Raw genomic sequence first — 21,135 nt, forward strand, 5'->3', positions numbered from 1 at the left:
GGGAACATGGGAATGTGTGTGTGTGTTTGTGCAAGCATGGAGTTTTGGAATTACAAAATCTGTTTGGGAGAACTGTGTCCCACTGAGTTGGCCTCTGGCGCCTCTCTAATATTGCTCTGTTTGATGAACAGAGTCCCTCCTACATCCTGATAGGAGGAGTCTACTTTAGGACTCCACCAAGTTCCAGCCTGTCCCTGCTTCCCCCACCACTGCCTGGTTCCAGGCTCCCAGGGATGGCAGGTACCATCTTGGCTTTGAAGAGTGGGGACATCCGGAGGTAGCCCCGGCCATGGTGGTGGATGAAGAGGAGGTAGATGGGGCCGAGGACCCAGAGGTACATGGGTGGCACCCATACTCCTGCTGTTCTCAGGAAGCACAGATTCAGCAGACTGGTGGCGGCAGGTTCAGGCTCTGTCTGGTTCCAGACCTGAGGGAACACCAGGAGGACTCTCAGGAATATAGAGGGCAGGGGTCTCCAGCTCACCCGCCCAGGGGGCCTGGCGACTTTTTGGATCTCTAACATTTACACAGAAATGTACCAAGCACTCTTTGGAATACCTAATAATTTTCAACTCCTTTCATCCTGACATCAACCCTAGGTAGATGCAATTATCATATTGATTTGCAGATGAAGAAGCTGAGGATCAGAGAGGTTGAGTAGCTTGGCTGACTTTACCCAGCTGAGAAGTGGAAGGGCTGGGATTTGAACCCAGGGAGCTGGGCTCTGAGGTCTAGGAGACCTGGGCTCCATAATTATTGCTAGGTGTGGACTGTCAGTTAATCCTTATAACAACTCTAGGACATAGGCCATACTGTCCCCATTTCAGAGACCAGCAGACTGAGGCACCAAGAGGGGAACTGCCTCCCTCAGGGCCACACAAATGGGAAGCAGCAGAGCTGACTCTGACCCAGGCTTATCTGACCCCAAAGCTTGTCCGACTGGTGATCCTGATGTGATTTATTTTTATTATTATTTAATTTATGTTTTAGAGACAGAGTCTCACTCTGTTGCCCAGGCTGCAGTGGCACAATCAAAGCTCACTAAAGCTTTGAACTCCTGGGCTCCATCAATCCTCCCACCTTGGCCTCCCAGAGTGCTCGGATTACAGGCATAAGGCCCCTCCCCTGGCCTGGATAATTTTTTTTTGTTTTTTTTTTAAGTGTTTTGTAGAGAGAGAGGTCTCACTACATTGCTCACACTGGTCTGGAACTCCGGCCTCAAGCAATCCTCCTGACTCAGCCTCCTAGGTGCTGGGATTACAGGCAACGAGCCACTGCGCCCAGCTTCATCTGTTGTTTTTATCTCAGCAGTTCTGCTGGTCCTATCTAACCTTAGAGGAAATTTGAAGTTTAGTGGATGTGGCCTCTCCACTTCTCTCTCTGCTGTCTTTTTATTCTCCCTGGTTTCACAACCCACTGGCTCTGCAAACTTTAACCTCTGTGCCTCAGTTTCCTTCCCTGCAAAAGGGGGATGAGACTCTACCTCTATGAGTTGTATTAAATGGATTAGCAGCAGCAAAGTTCACAGCAGTGTGGCACATGTTGGGCACAAGGCTAGGCACAGAGGATCCCTCAATTCATACCAGCCTATTGCTTCACCTCCCTGGCCCTCAGAATGCCGGGAGGTAATGAACAGTATTACAGGGAGATGCAACCCGCCCCCCGCCCCCCATGCACTCCACTCCCTGGAATCCTTTGCTAAGAGCAACGGGAAAAGAAACCAGAGAGGTAAGTGCTCCCTGGGGGTAGGAGAGCGTGGGGGACCCACTAGCTTTACGCAAATAAGGGCCAAAGCCCCTAGAAGCTGGGCGGTCTGGGGGCCCCTTAAACAGAGCTGGAGTATCGGGGCCGGCTTGGTGAAAGGGGCCCAACCCGTGCAGTTGGGGGCCTGAAGTAAGTCTCCTCGCTTCCGGGTCCAGGAATTTGGGGGTCCCTCCTCTCCCCAGGATTGCAGCCGGAGAGATCTGCAGCCAAGCCTGGAAAAGGAGAGCGGGGCGCGACGTGAGGGGCGCTCACCTCCGGCTCCACGCAGGGCTCGCCAGGCGCGGCCATGGGCGCCTCGGCTGTCCCGGGTCCCCGCGCCTGCCTGTGGGTCGGTGTCTGAACCGACTCCGCGGTGCCCCTGCCAGGGAAGGGGCGGGGCGGGGCAGTTCCGGCTGAAATTGGACCTCGGAGATCAGAAGGCCCCGGGCAAGGTCCAGCTGCCCGGCGCGGGTGGAGCCACAGGGGGTGAAAACAGGTAGGGGCGGGAGGGGGGCGCGCTCGGGGGAGCTGGAGCAGGCACCTGGGGGGGATCCCGGAACCCCTGAAAGTTCGGTGACGCGCCCTTAGCTCCCTCTTCCCCCTGCAACAAGAATCACTCCAAACTTCCCACACGCTTGGGACCCAGCAATTCCAGCTTCTCCTGATGAGAGAACTCCAAGGTCTGTGAGCTCGTTCATAACATCCCGTGGGGGAGAAGACGCTATGCCTCCCAGCGTCGCAGGGCAGGTACGCCCCGCTGTGACATTGTTTGCTGCACTCAGGGAGGGAGAGTATAATATTCCTCCTGATGTCACAGGGAGTGTACACCCCCAAGTGATATTGTTCATAATATCGAGGGGAGGAGGAGATGCTATTCCTCCCAATATCGCAGGAAGTGCGCACCCTTCTTGGATCCTGTTCATAATATCCAGGAAGGGAGAGGATGATATTCCTCCCAATACTGCACGAGTTGTTCGCCCCCAGTGATATTGTTCATAATATCCAGTGGGGGGAGAGGATAATATTTTTCCCAATATCATAGGGGTGGGGGGTACAATGCCCTGTGATACTGTTCGTAATATCCAGGTGGGGAGAGGGTAATATTCCTTCCAATATTTCAGGAAATCTGCACCCTCCTGTGATATTGCTCATAATAGCCACGCATGGAGAGGATGACATGACTGTCAGTCTTGCAGAGTGTACACCCCCTATGATATTGCTCCTAATATCAAGAAGGGGAGATATTATTCCCAATATTGTAAGCACTGTGTGTGTGCACCCTCTGTGATATTTTTGTAATATCCAAGGGGAGAGGATGATACTACTCCCGATACTGCAGAAGGTGTACACCCACCGGTGATATTCTTCAAATATCCAGGAGGGGAGATGCTGATATTCCTCTATCTCAGGAATACACATTTCCCCGTGAAATTGTTCATAATATCCCAAGAAGGAGAGGATGATATTCCTCCCAATATTGCAGGGGGTGCACATTTCCCTGTGAGACTGATCATATTTAGAGGGGGAGGGGATATTCCTCCCAATATGGCAAGGGGTGTACACCTCCTTGTGATATTGTTCGTAATATCTGGGGGAGGGAGAGAGAGGATGATATTCTTCCCAATATCACAGAATCTATGCACCCTTCTGTGATATTGTTCATAATATCTGGGGCCAGGGAGAGAGGATGATATCCCACCTAATATCGCAGATAATGTCCACATTCTCTGTGATATTGTTCTTAACATTAAGTGGAGGAGACGATATTTTTCCCAATGTCGCATTGGGTATACATCTCCCTGTAATACTGTTCATTACCTCGGTGAGGAGAGGATAATGTTCCTCCTAACCTCACAGAAGGTGTACATCCCCCCATGATATTGTTCATAATATCCAGGGGAGGAGAAGATGATGTTCCTCCCAATATCGCAGGGGTGTACAATTTCTTGTGATATTGTTCCTTATGTCCAAGGAGAGAGACAATGACACTTTCCTCAGTGTCGCAGGGGAGGTACACACCCTTGTGATATTGTTTGTAATATCCAGGGTGGGAGAGGATAATACTGCTTTTCATATTACAGTGGGTGTACACCCCCTGCAATATTGTTTGTAACATCGGGCGGGGCGGGGAGAGGCTGTTACTCCCATATCGCAGGGGGTATACACCCCTGTGATACTGTCCACAACATCCAGGGGAAAAGAAGATGACATTACTACCCATATCACGAGCGGTATACACCCTCCTGCGATATTGTTCGTAATGTCCAGGAGGGGAGAGGATGATGTTACTCCCATATCGCAGGGGTGGACAACCTGTGATACTGTTTGTAACGTTCGGTGGGGGAGAGGATCATGTGAGTCCGAATATCGCAGACTGTGGACAGCCCCCTGCAATGTTGTTCATAATGCCCAGGGGGAAAGAGGATGATGTTACTCCACACATTGCAGGGGTGTACGCCCTCCTGCGATATTGTTCATAATATCCGGTGGGAGAGAGAATAATGTTACTCCTCATATCACAGAACGTGTACACCCCTCTGTGATATTGTTCATAATATTTGGGGGGGGAAGGATGATGTTACTTTTCATATCACAGGGGGTGTACACCCCTGCAATATGGGAATATACACCCATATTGTGATATGGTGTACACCCTCTGCAGTATTGTTCATAATATCCAGGAAGGGAGAAAATGATGTTACTTCCCATATCGTGTTCACACACCTCTGCAATATTGTTCATAACACTCATAGGGCAAGAGGATGGTATTACTTGCCACATTGCAGAGGGTGCACACCCTCCTGGGAAATTGTTTGTAATATGCAGGGCATGAGAGGACATTTTTTGCAATATCGCCAACACCCTGTGTGTACAATCCCCTGTGATACTGTTCATAATATCCAGCAGAAGACAGGATGATATTACTCTGCACAGGGAAGGGGTGTACATTCCCCTGTGATATTTTTCATCATGTCCAGTGTGGGAAAGGATGATACAACTTCCAATATGGCAGGAGGTGTAAACTCCACTGTAATATGATTCACAATATTTAGGGGGAAAGAGGATATTATTACTTCCAATATCGCAGGGGTTGTATACCCACCTTGTGATATTGTTTGTAATATCCACGAGGTGAGAGGATGATATTACTCCTAATATCACAAAGAATATACACCACACCCCCTGGTTGTGGGGGGCACACGGCAACGTATTCAAGCTTATGTACATGGCATTTGAGGTCAGGGCATGGAAAAATACTGAGGCACTGTGTGTATGTTATTTGTGCATGACAATGAAACAAATTTTGTAGCCTGGGCACTTAAGCTATCAGCCCAATTTGAGAGGAGAAACATTAATATGAAATGTAAGAGAGAATTCCTTCTAAGGACCATGTTATTATCCAAACAATTTCTTTGAAAGAAGGAGAGGCTGGACGAGGTGGCTGACATCTGTAATCCCAGTACTTGAGGTAGGGAGTTGGAGACCAGTCTGGTCAACATAGTGAAACCCCCGTCTCTACTAAACACACAAAAAATAGCCCCGCCTTGTGGTTCATTGTCCCAGCTACTCAGGAGGCTGAGGCTGGAGAACCATCTGAAGCCGGGAGACGCAACTTGCAGTGAACTAAGATCATATCACTACATTCTGGCTGGGTAACAGAGTAAGACCCTGGCTCAGAAAAACAGAAATAACAACAATAATAAAAAATCATATTCCTTTTTAGCTTCAAGTAGTCTCCTTGCTTACAAAAGTATGGTCTACATTAAAACTCTGTCTTAAAAAACAGAAATAAGAAAAAGCCCACATTACTTTTTAACTTTAAGTATCCTTGCTTACAAAATTATGGTCTAAAGACCAGCAGCACTGGAATCACTGGGAAACTTGTTAGAAATCCTGAATTATGGCTGGGCATGGTGGCTCATGCCTGTAATCCCAGCTACTCAGGAGGCTGAGGCAGGAGAATAGCGTGAACCCAGGAGACAGAGGTTGCAGTGAGCCAAGATCACACACTGCACTCCAGCCTGGTGACAGAGCAAGACTCCATCTTAAAAAAAAAAGAAAAGGGCCAGGCGCGGTGGCTCACGCCTGTAATCCCAGCACTTTGGGAGGCCGAGGCGGGGGTATCACGAGGTCAAGAGATCGAGACCATCCTGGGCAACATGGTGAAACCCCGTCTCTACTAAAAATACAAAAAATTAGCTGGGCATGGTGGCGCGTGCCTGTAATCCCAGCTACTCAGGAGGCTGAGGCAGGAGAATTGCTTGAACCCAGGAGACAGAGGTTGCGGTGAGCCGAGATCGCGCCATTGCACTCCAGCCTGGGTAACAACAGCGAAACTCCGTCTCAAAAAAAAAAAAAAAAAGAAAAGAAAAGAAAGAAAAAGAAACAAGGTTTCGCCATGTTGCCTAGGCTGGTCTCAAACTCCTGAGCTCAAGTGATCTGCCCAGCTTGGCCTCTAAGGTATGCACCACTGTGTCTGGCCCCTTTTTTAATTTAATTGAGTATTATCTTTACCTCTTTCATTCTTTTTATTTTTCTTCTTTTTTAGAATCTTAAGATGGAAGCACAGATCAGGGTTTGCCAAACTACTAAATCATGCCCATGATCTTTATGTATTGCCTCCCACCTAAGAATGGCTTTTTACGTTTTTGGTTTGGTTTTTGGTTTTTTTTGAGATGAATCCTCACTCTGTTGCCCAGGCTGGAGTGCAGTGGTGTCTTGGCTCACTGCAACCTCCATCTTTCAGATTCAAGCAACTCTCCTGCCTCAGCCTCCCAAGTAGCTGGGATTAGAGGCACACACCACCATGCTGGCTACTTTTGTATTTTTAGTAGAGAGAGGGTTTCCCTATGTTGGTCAGGCTGGTCTCAAACTCCTGATCTCAAGTGATCCACCCACCTTAGCCTCCCAAAGTGCTGGAATTACAGGCGCAAGCAACTGCACCCAGTCTGTTTTTTATATTTTTAAATGGTTGGGGCTGGGGGGAATATGTGACAGACTTATATGACTTTCAAAGCCTCAAATATTTGCTATCTGAACCCTTACAGAAAAAGTCTATCAACTCCTGGTTTAGATGATTGATTTTAAAACTTGTCTTCTTTGTTACAGTAAGTCTTTAATATGAAGATTTTTGCCCATAGCTGCTTAAGATGTATTCCATTAATTTCCATGTTTTTGTTACCATTCACTTCAAATGTTTTCTAAGATTCTTGTGATTTAATCTTTGACACATGGATAATAAAGAAGTGTGCTATTTAATTCCCAAGCATTTGGAGATTTTCTAGTTATCTTATTATTATTGATTACTAATTTCATTACAGTATTGTCAGAGAACAGAATACTCCATAACATTTCCATTAGTTGATATTAAGAGACTTCTTTTTTTTTTTTTGAGACAGTCTTTCACTGTAGCCCAGGCTGTAGTGCAGTGGCACAATCTCTGCCTCCTGGGTTCAAGCAATTCTCCTGCCTCAGCCTCCTGAGTAGCTGAGACTACAGGCATGTACCACCATGCCCAGCAACTTTTTTTGTTGTTGTATTTTTGGTAGAGACGGGGTTTCATCATGTTGGCCACGATGGTCTCAGTCTCCTGACTTTGTGATCCGCCTGCTTCAGCCTCCCAAAGTGCTGGGATTGCAGACGTGAGCCACCGTGCTCAGCCAAGAGACTTATTTTTGGACTAAGTACAAGGTCTCTCTTGGCAAATAATCATTGTGCACTCGAAAAAACCCTTTCTTTTTTTTTTTTGTTGGAGTTTCGCTCTGTTGCGCAGCTGGTGCAATCTCAGCTCACTGCAACCTCCACCTCCCTTTGCCTCAGCCTCCCGAGTAGATGGGATTACAAGCGCACAGCACCACGCCTGGTTAGTTTGTTTGTATTTTTAGTAGAGACGGGGTTTCACCACATTGGCCAGACTGGTCTCCAGCTCCTGAGCAATCCGTCCGCCTTGGCCTCCCAAGGCACTGGGATCACAGGCGTGAGCCACCGCGCCTGGCCAACAGCATTTTTAACAGTCACTGAAGGTGGTATTCTATTATGTCAATTAGCGAAAGCTGGTTGACAGGGTAATTCAGATTTTTGATATCCTTAATACATTTTTAGGGTGTTAGAATCCCCAAATATGTTGCTGAATCTGTCTCCTTTTCTGCACATTTTTGCTTCACATGTTTTGAAGTTCTGTTATCAGAAAAACACACATTTTTATCTGTCCTGTTCAAAGCGACCGGGAATTACAGGACAGGGAATCTCCCTTTGAACCGGGAGCAAAGTCCAGACTTCCAACAAGAGAAGGTCCGGGCCAGGTTCAGCGGCTCGCGCCTGTAATCCCAACACTCCGGAGGCCGAGGCAAGGGAACGTGTTGACTGCAGGAGTTGGAGACCGGCCTGGACACAACATAGTGAGATCCCCGTCTCTACAAAAAGCGATCTTTGAAAGCGAGCCGCGCGCGGTGGGCCGCCTGGAGTCCTTGCGACCGAGGGGGCAGAGGCAGGTCCCAGGTGCGGTCCCGCCGGGCTCAAGCTGCAGGGAGCTGAACGGCGCCACGCCAGCCTGCGCGACCCAGTGCGAGCCTGTCTCTGGGGGGGCAAAACATTTGATTTAATTTAAATTTAAAAGAATTTTTCTTCCTCCACCTCCGACTCTCAAAAAACAACTGTTTTTTAAAAGGTCCGATCGGTGTGGCCGGAGCCTGTGTGACAGAGACGGTCCCGGGGCCAGGACGGCTCGCGCGCCGCGGACCGCAGCGCAGACTGCAGCCCCGCGGGCGCGCGCCCCCACCTCCCCCTCCTCGGAGTCTCGCGCGGTCGCCGCGGCCGCACTTCGGCGGCGCGGCCCCGGCTCCCTGCGCCCTGCGCCTCCCGGGTCCCGGCGACCGTCCGGCCTCAGCCTTCGGAGCGGCGGGGACCCCGGCCGCGCGCCACCGGGCCTGGCTCATGCCCGGCACGTTCAGCGGCGGCGGCCGCTCTCCGGGGAGACGGAGCCCTCGGGGTCCGCCTGGCGCCGAGTCTGCGGAGCCGCCGTGCGGGGACAGGGACCGCCCCGCAGGCCCAGAGCCTCACAGCTTCCGGGGAGCCACGCGGCAGGGACGGTCCCGGCGCCGCTCGCAGGCAGGAGCCAGGCGCGCGGCCCGAAGCGGCCCTCGGCCGGCGGGAGCCTTCTGCTTCCTGGTGCTTTCTTCTCGGTCCGCCGGCTGCTGCGGGAGCCGCGGCCGCCCGGGGCCCGGAGGTCGCTCCGTCGCCTCTTCCCGCAGCTGCAAGGCGGAGGCGGCGGCGGCCGGGGCGGGGTGGGCGGCCCGAGGCGGGAGCCCAGCGGGGAGTGTGGCGACCCGGGCGGCAGCAGCCTCGGGGGCGGCACCGCTGACTTCCGGGGGGAGCGAAGGCGCCTCAGGAGACGATGGAGCCGCGGGGAGCCCTGGCCCCGCCTGCCCGGAAGGGGGCGGCAGCGACGCGGCCGGGAAGACCCAGGCTGGGCGCCGGGCACCAACGAGCGCCGCGGCAGCCTCCGGGGGGCGCCCCGGCAACAGCCTCCGGGGGACGTCCCGGCAACAGCCTCCGGGGGGCGCCCCAGGAACAGCCTCCGGGCGGCGTCCCGGCAACAGCCTCCGGGCGGCGCCCCGGCAACAGCCTCCGGGGACGTCCCGGCAACAGCCTCCGGGGGCGCCCCGGGCACTGCACCTGCGGCAGCCACCCCGGGGCGGGCCCTGCACTGTCGGCGCCGCACTGACCCGGCGGCCCAGGCCCGCCGCAGCTGGCGGAGGAGCGCACGGCCACGGCCCTGAGGTGACCAGGAGGAGCAGGACAGTGCCCCGGAAAAGGTCCGGAGCTCCGAGCTCCGCCCCGGGCCGGGGAAGGGCAGGAGCCGAAGACGGAGAGACGGGGCCGGAGAAGCGGCGGGAAGGAGCGCGCTCCGCGGCGGGGTCGGGCCCCGCTGCCGGGTGAGAGCGCGAAGACGCTGAGGCGGCAGAGCGGGAAGGCGCAGTGAGGCGGCGGAGCACAGCGCGGAGTCCAGCGCCGGGACCCCGATCCAGGCCGCCTTTAACGCCAGCTCACACCCCGACCGCACTCGGAGAGGACCGGGGACAGGGAGGACCCAAGCAACACCGGAACCGGAAGGGCGGGAACCACGAAAGGAGAAAATGAGGCAGCATGGGGGGGCGGGGAGGAGGTGGGGGGGCGGGGAGGAGGTGGGGGGGCGGGGAGGAGGTGGGGGGGCGGGGAGGAGGTGGGGGGGCGGGGAGGAGGTGGGGGGGCGGGGAGGAGGTGGGGGGGCGGGGAGGAGGTGGGGGGGGACAGGGAGCTGGGGTAGGAGAGATGAGAAATCAGCAGCTTAGGAACAATCCAGAAAGGAGCTGTGCTTACGGAGGTGCGTGCTGCAGCGGCGCACTGTGGGAGGCCGAGGTGGGCAGATCACCTGAGGCCAGGAGTTCGAGACCAGCCCAGCCAACATGGCAAAACCCTGTCTCTACTAAAAATACACAAATCAGCCGGGCGTGGTGGTGTGCACCATTAATCCCAGCTACTCAGGAGGCCGAGGCCGAAGGATTGCTTAAACCTGGGAGGTGGAAGTTGCAACGAGCTGACATGAAGCCACTGCACTCCAGCCTGAGCGACAAGAGTGAGACTCTGTCTCAATTAAAAAAAAAAAAAAAAAAAGGTGCATGCTGAGGTTGAAGTAAGGGGTTCAAAGATGCAGACAGTGAGTCTATTTGCAGCGCCCAGAGGAAGACTGGAGGGAAACAGGGCCCTTCTCCTCCAACTCCAGCTGCTCCTCTGAGTCCCAGGCCGCAGGCTCCTGTGTCTGCCGACCTGCTGACCCGTCTCTGAACCCTGCTGGAGTGCTGTCCCTCCTGATCTCTGCCCTGCTCTAGACCTTTCACTGCCACCTCCCCACCACTGCCCAGCACCCTCCAGCCCCACTGCCCCTGACCATAGCCTGCACCTATCCCAGACACCTCTGCTTCCAGCCTCCTGCCCTAGGTGACCCAAAGGGGACCAGGGCACGCAGGTGAAGAGGGTGCTCTTCTGGTTCCTCCTGCTCAGGTGAGCACGCAATCGTGCAATCATGGGTGTGAGGAAATGTTGGATCTGACACAGATTCTATTTCTCAAGCTGTTTCCCACTGTGGTTTCCCTAACGGTGTTTTTGAGGGATCGTCGATGGGGATTTGGTCCTTTCTGCAGACCAAGGACCTGAGCAGATTTCTTGAGCTGCCTAATGAGGCTCTGGCCTCACCAGTCCACATCGAGTTCTGGGTTGTACTGGTGCTGTTTGGCCCAAACACGGGAAAGTTGACAGGATGGAAATGGGAAAATGGGAACTTTATAATATCAAAAAGGAAGAGAAGAATTTCATGGGCCAGTGGAACACAACAGAGAAGCCAGAAATGAATCCGTGAATTTACATCCAACTCGTTCTTCACCAAGGTGCCAAGAACACACCTTGGGAACAGACAGTGTCTTGAGTAAGTGGTGCTGGGAAAATGAGAGCTATCTACGTGTAAAGAATAAAACCAGCCCCCTATGCTTCAGCATATATAAAAATCAAATCAAAATTAAAAACTTACATTTAAGAAACTACAGGCCAGGTGTGGTGGCTCACGCTTGTAATCCTAGCCCAGGTTGAGGCGGATGGACTGCCTGAGATCAGGCGTTCGAGACTATCCTGGCCAACATAAAACCCCATCTCTACTAAAAACACAAAAATTAGGCCAGGTGCAGTGGCTCATGCCTGTAATCCCAGCACTTGGGAGGCCAACGCCGGTAGATGCCCTGAGTTTGGGAGTTGAGACCAACCTGACCAACATGGAGAACCCCATCTCTATTAAAAATACAAAAGTGCCGGGCGTGGTGGCTCAAGCCTGTAATCCCAGCACTTTGGGAGGCCGAGGCGGGTGGATCACGAGGTCGAGAGATTGAGACCATCCTGGTCAACATGGTGAAACCCGTCTCTACTAAAAATACAAAAAATTAGCTGGGCATGGTGGCGCGTGCCTGTAATCCCAGCTACTCAGGAGGCTGAGGCAGGAGAATTGCCTGAGCCCAGGAGGCGGAGGTTGCGGTGAGCCGAGATCGCGCCATTGCACTCCAGCCTGGGTAACAAGGGCGAAACTCCATCTCAAAAAAAAAAAATACAAAAGTGCCGGGCGCGGTGGCGCATGCCTATAATTCCAAGTACTCAGGGAGCTGAGACAGAAGAATCGCTTGAACCCGGAGGGGTAGAGGTTGCAGTGAGATAAGTTTGTGCCACTGCACTCCAGCCTGGGCAACAGAGTGAGCCTCTGTCTTAAAGAAAAACAAAAAAGGAAACTACGAAACTACTAGACGAAAACAATTGGGGAAATGCTTTAGAACACTGGCCTAGGCAAAGATTTTTTGAGTAAAACATCAAAAGTACAGGCAACCAAAGCAAAAATAAATAGTGTTACATCAAGCTACAAAGCTTCTGCACAGAAAACAAATCATTAAAAAATTAAAATTAAATAGAAACAGAGTGAACCAGGAGCAGTAGCTCATGCCTGTAGCCTCAGCACTTTGGAAGGCCAAGGTGGGCAGATCACTTGAGGTCAGGAGTTCAAGATCAGACAGGCCAACATAGTGAAACCCTGTGTCTACCTAAATACAAATCATTAGTAAGGGATGGTGGCAAGTGCCTGTAATCCCCAGCTACTAGGGAGGCTGAGGCAGGATAATCACTTGAACCTGGGAGGTGAAGGTTGCAGTGAGCCGAGATTGTGCCACTGAACTCCAGCCTGGGTGACAGAGCAATTAAAAAAAAAAAAAACTCAAAAACAAAAATCCCAAATAATTCTATACGGGCAAGAGCCACGGCATGCCCGGCACCATGGCCTCCTCCAGTCCAGCCAGAAGCTCCATGCCAGGCCTGGGGCCCATGCCCACTGCCTGGGCCGCTGCACCCAGCCTGAACTACAGGGACTCGGCCTCACCAGGCGTGTGGCAGCAGCCTTGACCCCCAGGACTTTGCAGTTTTGTGCCTCCTGTCCAACTTGTGACCCTCACCAAGAGCCCTGTAGAGCCAGGTGGGCAGGGGTGAGGCTGTCATCCAAGTGGTCATCCAGACCAAAGCCCTGACATTGCACTGCCCTGGCAGCCAGCCCGCCCAAAAGCCATGGACCAGACATATGCTAGCCTTAGTCGGACTGAACACCTGGGCAGCGGGACAGCCCCTTCGACGCCCTGGCCATCCCCATTCATCCCCCTGCACCAACCCCCATTCTCCATGTCCCCGGCTACGACCTTCCTTGTGAGGGGCTCCCTTCACCTCAGTGCCTCAGTTCCCCTAACTGTAAAATAGGGACAGGGTGGCCCAGTGGCCCAGAGAAGCCAGCTGTTGAGCCCTGCCCACCGCCGCCCTCTAGATGGCCTGTGGTTCGATGAGGATTGTTTTGTAAGTGCAATACTTGGCCCGCAGGCTTCCAGCTGTCCCCATTGCACTCAGGCAACAACCGGCTCAGCCCCAGTCCACGCGCATCCTGGAGACGGAGGTTGCACTGAGTCAGTATTGCACCACTGCACTCCAGCCTGGGTGACACAGTGAGACTCTGTCCCCACAAAAAATAAAAAATCTGTCTTTATCTACAAGACATACCTGCTGCCAAACTCATGAGGAGGAAATAATGCAACCGACTGTGTACTCTCAGAAACCTGAGAAAAGTGACCAGGATCTCAGCCGGTGTTACCCTTGTACTGCAAAGCCCTGCAGTACCACCTGTGACACTTCTTTCTATTCACTCAAAAAAGAAGAAATGAATTTTTTTTTACAGATTACTTTATACAGTTCAAATCAACACATCAAGTGGTGCATTGAGAGGTGGTGGCCGAGGTCTCAGAGGCCACATGACCAGAGGAGGGGGTGAAGTCCGAGAGGACAGTCAGGTGAAGGTTGAGTGTCGGCTGAGACAGCAGGTCAGCCAAGTGAAGGAGGTGGCCAAAGTACTAGAGAAAACCTAGGGGAAGGAGGTAGCTGAGGGCTGGGAGGTCACGAGGAGATTCTTTAGGTACTAGAGGAGACTCATGTGAAGGTGATAGCTAAGGGAGGCCACCAAGGTAGAGAAGGTGGCTGAGGTTCCAGAGGCCACTCATGTGAAGGTGGTAGCCAAGGGGCCAGAGGCCACCAAGGTAGAGAAGTTGGCCGAGGTGCCAGTGGCCACTAAGTGGAAAAGTAGGCTGAGGTCCCAGAGGCCACACAGCTGAAGGAAGAAGTTGAGGTCCCCCAGGACAGAGAGCTGGATGAGGTGAATGGGGTCTCCCAGGATAGACAGATGGATGGGGTAAGTGAGGTCCCCCAGAAAAGAGAGCTGGATGAGGTGGATGGGGTCCCCCAGGACAGACAAGACGGATGAGGTGAATGGGGTTCCCCAGGACAGACAAGACGGATGAGGTGAATGGGGTTCCCCAGGACAGACAAGACGGATGAGGTGAATGGGGTTCCCCAGGACAGACAGGTGGATGAGGTGAATGGGGTCCCCCAGGACAGACACCTGGATGAGGTGGATGGAGTCCCACATGACAGACAGGTTGCTGAGGTGGTTGAGGTAATTCAGGACAGATAGCTGGATGAGGTGGATAAAGTCCCATAGGAGGTGCAGCTGGAGGAGGTGCTGGAGGTCCCACAAAACAAACAGTTGGAAGCCATGAAGGAAGTCTCAGAGGACACTCAATTGCTGGAGGTGTCTATGGTTTCAGAAGATCACCAGCTGGAGAAGATGGTGGAGATGCCAGAGAGCACTTGACTGAAGGAGGTGACTGTGGTCTCAGAGAACGTTCACTTGGAGAAGATGGTGGAGGTGGCATAGGACATCGAGTGAAGAAGGTGGTTGAAGTCCCCGAGGACACGTGAGTGAAATAGGAGGTTGAGGTTCCAGAAAACGCTCAAGTGGTGGAGCTGCCTGTGGTCTCGGAAAGTCATTCGCTGTAGAAGATGGTAGAGGTAACAGATTACGCTCGGGTGGCGGTGTGTGGTCTCAGAAAATCATCAGCTTGAGATGGTGGTAGAGGTATCAGAGAACACTCAACTGGAGGTGTGTGAGGTCTCAGAACATCTTCAGCTGGAGACAGTGGTAGAGACACCAGAGGACACTCAGGATGAGGTGTGCTGGGTCTTAGAAAATCTTCAGCTGAAGATGGTGGTAGAGGTACTAGAGTACACTCAGGTGGAGGTGTCTGTGGTCTCAGAAGATCATCAGGAAGGTGAAGAGATACCAGAAGACACTCTATTGAAATAGGTAGCTGAAGTCCGAGGGGACACTCAAATGATGGAGCTACCTGTAACCTCAAAAAATTATCAGTTGGAGAAAGTGGTTGAGGTCCCAGAGGACACTGGATGGAAGCTGTGTGTCGTCTCAGAAAATCATCAGTTGGAGACGATGGTAAAGGTATCAGAAGATACTTGAGTGGTGGTGTCCGTGGTCTCCAAAGATGATCATCTGGAGACGGTGGTAGAGATGCCAGGAGACACTTGAGTGGTGGTGTCTGTGGCCTCGAAAGATGATCATCTGGAGACGGTGGTAGAGATGCCAGAAGGCACTTGAGTGGTGGTGTCTGTGGTCTCCAAAGATGATCATCTGGAGAAGGTGGTAGAAAATTCTAGAAGGCACTCAAGTGGTGGTGTCCGTGGTCTCAAAAGATGAGCATCTGGAGATGGTGGTAGAGATGCCAGAAGACACTCGAGTAGTGGTGTCTGCGGTCTTGAAAGATCATCATCTGGAGAAGGTGGTAGAGATGCCAGAAGGCACTCAAGTGGTGGTGTTTGTGGTTTTCAAAGATCATCATCTGGGGACGGTGGTAGCGATGACAGAAGACACTCGAGTGGTGATGTGTGTGGTTTTTAAAGATCATCATCTGCAGCAGGTGGTAGAGGTGTCAGAAGACACTCGAGTGGAGTTGCGTATGGACTCAGAAAATCATTGGCTAAAGGTGGTACAGGTAATAGAAGACACTCATCTGTAGGTGTCTGTGGTCTCGAAAACTCATCATCTCTAGAAGCTGGCAGCGGTACCAGGAGACACTCGGGTGGAGTTGTGTACAGACGCAGAAAATCATTGGTTGAAGAAGGTGGTAGAGCTGCCAGAAGACATCTGTGTGTAGGCGGCTGTGGTCCCCAAAAAGTATCAGCTGAAGAATGTGGCTGAGGTCCTAGTGCGCACTGGAGTCGAGGAGTTGTCAGAGGTCCCAGAACACCTTTAGTTGATGGGAATGGTGGAGCTCCCAGGTGACACCCAGATGGAGGAGGTGGTGGGCAAGCCATCGGTGGTCCGGAAGAGTCAGCCGTGAGGTAGGGCGAGTAGGGGAATCCTGAGCAATGGTGATGCTGTGCTGCAGCCATATTAACCTGCAGGCAGAAGGAGGAATTGTTTTGATCTGTATTAATTTGATGGACAGAACCACCACCAACAGCACAGGCTGCAGCTGATGTTGCTGCTGATGGGTTTTTGCACCTTTCCATCCTCCAGTTTCAAAACGACAGCATCAGGGTCACGAAGTCACCCTTCCACTGAGTACCACCCACAGCTGGGGAGTGAAGAAGAGTCCTCGGGACAAACCATTTTCTCCACATGCCATTGTATCTGTCTGCAGATGTAGGCAGGCTGGGGGCCTGCCCCGGGGAAGACAGAGTCATAGCAGAGTAAGGAAGGAGCATGTTTCAGACACAGGAGTGTCTCTGTCGATTCTCATTCCTCCCTCACCGCCATCACCAGAGCATGTTCTTTGCATCAGATAAATAGCGAGTCAGAGAGGCATGGAAAGCCCATTGTCCACACATGCGTTACAGCTTCTTTTTGGAGAATGTTCTCCAGGCCTTTTATGTTCTGTCTCTGATTCTCAGAACTCTGCAAGTCAGTGTGACCACCCTGCTCCAAATCGAAGGAAACACAGGCTCACCGAGGAAGAAGAACACGGGCCCAGGGTCACAGAGCTTGCAGGAGGCAGAGTGGAAGTCTATTCCAGCTCTGCCTGCAGGACCCTCTCATTTTCTCTCTGATTCCCTTCTTGACAAAGGGTCTTCTTCACTCTGGGGGTGCCCCCCATGAGCACAGATGGCTCTGGGGAAATGTGGATTCTTCAAGACAAGCAGGGAAACTGGGAGAGAGTTTTCTGACAGAACAACCCGACATACAGAAGTCAGTTAGGCATGGCTAGAGTATTCCTTTTAACTCCCAGGTAATACAAATTTTAAGTGCATTATGACATAAATAATACTTTTGTCCAGGGAAAAATGAGGTGGGAATTCTGAAAAAAGCAAGTTTTAGAAATGTGTTTAATTTCAAGTGCACAGTTCCCATCATGTGTAATCGCAGGACTTGGAAGCTGTTGAAGGTACAGAGGCCGCACGAGAACCAGCATAGCTGAGCATCATGTAAGGCCTTGGTTGGGAATTGTCGCTGTGGGTAATATGTTACATTCACTTTCACTAACTCACAATTGAGGCATATTTTTTACTACAAATACGGAAACTCTGACACTTAGAATGTTAGATCGGGGCACCACCAAATGGGTGTGAAGGTGCTTTTGCACAACACAGTTACCAACAGGAATGGGACTGCTCTGAACTATGGAATTGACCTTGAGGAAGAGCATTCAAAATTGCACAAAGCACATATTCATGTTGGATTAATGGGTTTTCACGTTCATCACTTCTGGGAATACAGCAGATACTTCAAATGTTGATCACCTACCTTATAGAAAAAAACAAACGAAATCACAGCAAAATAAAAGAAAACCCCACATAGTTGAGAAGTAGACCCCACAACACCTTGAGTAACAGAGATCGGTCAGAGTTCACTGGGCCATGAGACCTGCGAAAGTGGAGGTCAGGGGCATTCCTCATGTTATTTCTAGAAACACAACACTAAAAGCCCTTCAGCCCTCAGTCCCTAAGCATGTATGGCTTCTGGAGGTGCCACCCAAGACGACTAGCTGGGAATGAAGAAGCCAGAAAGCTTATGGGAAACATTTTGCTTCTGAAAAAGTCCAGACAGAAAAGGTATCGCAGAACCTACAGAGCAGAGCCAGGCCAGGAGAGGATGACGGAGGAAAAGACTGCAGTGTCCTGATACAGGCAGAGTGAAAATGACCCCAGCATTTACCTTTGTCTTCTCTGTGTTTTCACTTTGGACGCAGCTTCTGCTCCTCACGGGAACTGAATGAGGTCCTGAATCTGCGAAGGGTAAGAGAAGGGAATGGGGCTAAATCTGGCTGGCATGTTCTGTGCAGGATAAGAAACCCTGCACGCCTTCTGCTGCCATCTCACTCTCTTTGCCACACTCAGGTCCCTTACCAGAGGCACAGGGTTAACTGACCAGATGCATCAGAGGACCCTGGAGCCCTCTGGGCCTGAGCCTTGAGGAAGATACTGCAGAGTCCTAGTCTGAGGTTTTCTTAACTCTCAACAGGCTGTGGACAAGTCGGGCTCTAACTAGCTGGAAATGAGCTTTAAGTCATGGGTTCCCAGTACACATCAAAGGAAATCACCCATCGTATGAGCACAGACTCCAAATTAAAATAGAAACAGCCATGGATGGGAAGAACATCTATAGGCCCAGGATAGGAGCAGCACTGCTCCTTTTCTTCAAGCTGTAGGGGCATTTAAAATCCTGTGGATTCATAGTGAATCTAACCTCCATATCTCACCAGGCATTGTCAATATTTATGAAGAGAAATGAAAGAGACTAACAGTCATGAGAAAAGGTAAGCACTGCAGAAATTAAATGGGGGCCGGGTGCGGTGGCTCGCACTTGTAATCCCAGGACTTTGCAAGGCTGAGGTGGGCAGATCACTTGAGGTCAAGAGTTAGAGACAAGCCTTACCAACATGGTGAAACTCTGTTTTTACCAGAAATACAGAAAGAAAAAATTTGCCAGGCATGGTGGCAGGCGCATGTAATCCCAGCCACTTGGGAGGCTGAGGCAGGAGTATTGCTTGAACTTAGGAGGTGGAGGTTGCAGTAAGCAAACATTGTGCCACTGCACTTCAGCCTGGGCTACAGAGCAAGGTTTTCAAAAAGAAAAGGAAAGAAAAGAAAGAAAGAAATCAACTGGAAAGTTTCAGGGTCACACTTCAAATGTTAGAGCAGTCAGATTACATAGAAATTTAGTTTACTAAAGGAGTTACAATAGCTCACAATAAACAATTTAAACAAGCAAAAAGAATGAAGGAAGTTCCAGAAAGTGCAAATGAATGCTTCTTTTCTCAAAGCAGATCTCATGGACTGCTTTATTGATCCATGAAGACATTGCCCAAAAATCTCTGCTCTCATCAGCACTTACAGCTCCCATTCTCAAGTGCTATTGTTGTTACTTTTCTCAAATGAAAGAAAAACAAAGCCTTCACACTGACTCAAGGTGAGAAGAGGAGCTGGCCCATTGGCCTTGCAGGCTCATCTTCACACTTAAAACTAACCAAGACGTCAGTGGGGGGCAAAGTCCACAGTCAGCGGAGGGGCCTGAGCTCCACCATCCACACGGGACCAGCCAAGAGCCATTCAGCTAGGGCACCTGAGGAAAATGGGGTCCTGCCCCCCAGCGGGACAACCGTTCTCTTCATAAGTGCTTGGAACTGTTTCCAGAAAACATGACAATTACCCCACCTGAGCCCTCAGCCCCAAAAGGAGAAGCAGGGTGTGTGGATTGTGCAGCAGAAACTAAGCGGCTGCCTTCACGGGAGCTCCTACCTCGCCAGAAGGCGCTCTTCAGGCACAGGCGTTTCTGGGCTGGCTCCTCACTCATGCGTCTCCCTGGCACTCTCTTCTTTTTCCTCATTTCCCATCTAGAAGACAAAGAAAGAATTGACTTGAAGAAGAATTAAAATACCACGTTCTTTACTACACACTCAAAGCTTCATCTTTTGTTTGTTTGTTTATTTGTTTGTTTGTTTTGAGACGGGGTTTCACCATGTTGGCTAGGTCAGTCTTGAACTGCTGACCTCAGGTAATCCAGCCGCCTCGGTCAAAGCTTCATCTTAAAACAAAACACATCCTTAAAAACGACCATAACAACTGAGTGTGGTGGCACATGCCTGCAATCCCAGCACTTTGGGAGGCTGAGGTGGGCAGATCACCTAAGGTCAGGAGTTTCAGACCAGCCTGACCAACATGGAGAAACTGTCTCTACTAAAAATACAAAAAAGTCAGGCGTAGTGGCACATGCTTTTAATTCCATCTAATTGGGAGCCTAACCCAGAGAATTGCTTGAACTGGGGAGGTGTAGGTTGCAGTGAGCTGAGATTTTGCAACTGCACTCCAGCCTGAGCCACAGAGACTCAGGCTCAAAAAGAAAAAAATCCATCACAGTGACCTACCTGTGCTGCTTGTAGGCAGCCTTGCTCTCTGCCATCTCCCTCTCCAAGGCTTGAGCACAGAGCTGTGGAGAGAAAAATACATCCACGTCCTCATCTGGCAAACTATACCCAAAAGCAAGGAAAAACAAACAAAACTTACCCAGCTGTCAAGAGCCTTTCTTGCAGAAGAGGTGACCTGAAAAAGCCACCACACCCAGCCTGAAAGAACAGCTTTTAAGTTCTTTATAGAATTTGATTTTTCTGTTTTTAACTCACAGGTAATTTAGTTAAACCAGAAGAGGTACATTAAAAAACATCCCCTCCCCAGGCGTGGTGGCTCACACTTGTAATCCCAGCACTTTGAGAGGCTGAGGTGGGTGGATCACTTGAGATTAGAAGTTTGAGACCAGCCTGGCAAACATGGTAAAACCCCATCTCTACTAACAATACAAAAATTAGCTGCGTGTGATGGTGACCGCCCGTCATTCCAGCCGCTCATTGGGGGATGAGGCAGGAGAATCACTTAAACCCATGAGGTAGAGGTTACAGTGAGCCAAGATCACACTATTATATTCCAGGCTGGGTGACAGAGCCACATTGTCAAAATAAAAAAAGAGAAAACTATCCCCAACTTATATTGACAATTCTCTGCTCAGGACTAGGTGGGTAGAGACTGTTAGATGCGGCAGGGCGTGGTGGCTCACACCTGTCATCCCAGCACTTTGGGAGGCCGAGGCAGGTGGATCCCCTCAGTTCGGAGCTCAAGAGCAGCCTGGCAAAAATGGGGAAATCCCGACTCTACCAAAAATACAAAAATTAGCCAGGCATGGTGGTACATGCCTGTAGTTCCAGCTACTTGGGAGACTGGGGCAGGAGACTCGCTGGAACCCAGGAGGCAGAGGTTGCACTGAGCTGAGATTGTGCCACTGCACAGTGCACAAAGAGTGAGACTCCATTTCAAAAAAAAAAAAAAAAAAGAAAAGAAAAGAAGAAGAAGAAGAAAGGTAGTCCCGAGTGCTGGGTAATTACCTAGTTGTAAAAATAAAACCTACTTTCTCTTCCCTTGAATATAAAAAGCATGTGGGATTAGTGCTTTTTTCTT

The 21,135-nt window shown here is 51.0% G+C and overlaps 1 protein-coding gene across 7 annotated transcripts in view; it reads right to left on the bottom strand.

The window, feature by feature from the left end:
* The window catches only part of ABCC6 (ATP binding cassette subfamily C member 6), a 115,546-nt gene extending 113,411 nt beyond the window's left edge, over window positions 1-2,135 (bottom strand). For 4 of the 7 annotated variants that reach the window (XM_039478381.2, XM_074381609.1, XM_074381610.1 and 1 more), the window contains exons 1-2: window positions 2,017-2,135; window positions 245-427 (exon numbers count right to left, since the gene is read on the bottom strand). In XM_039478381.2, the coding sequence (XP_039334315.2) occupies window positions 245-427; window positions 2,017-2,052 (219 nt within the window). In that variant the 5' untranslated portion in view covers window positions 2,053-2,135. The remainder of the gene's footprint in view (window positions 1-244; window positions 428-2,016) is intronic. The other 3 variants (XM_039478385.2, XM_039478384.2, XM_039478383.2) reach the window with 1 other exon arrangement.
* Between the last annotated feature and the right edge of the window lie 19,000 nt (window positions 2,136-21,135).

Source organism: Saimiri boliviensis, chromosome 12, assembly GCF_048565385.1.
Source record: "Saimiri boliviensis isolate mSaiBol1 chromosome 12, mSaiBol1.pri, whole genome shotgun sequence".
Classification (NCBI taxonomy): Eukaryota; Metazoa; Chordata; class Mammalia; order Primates; family Cebidae; genus Saimiri; species Saimiri boliviensis.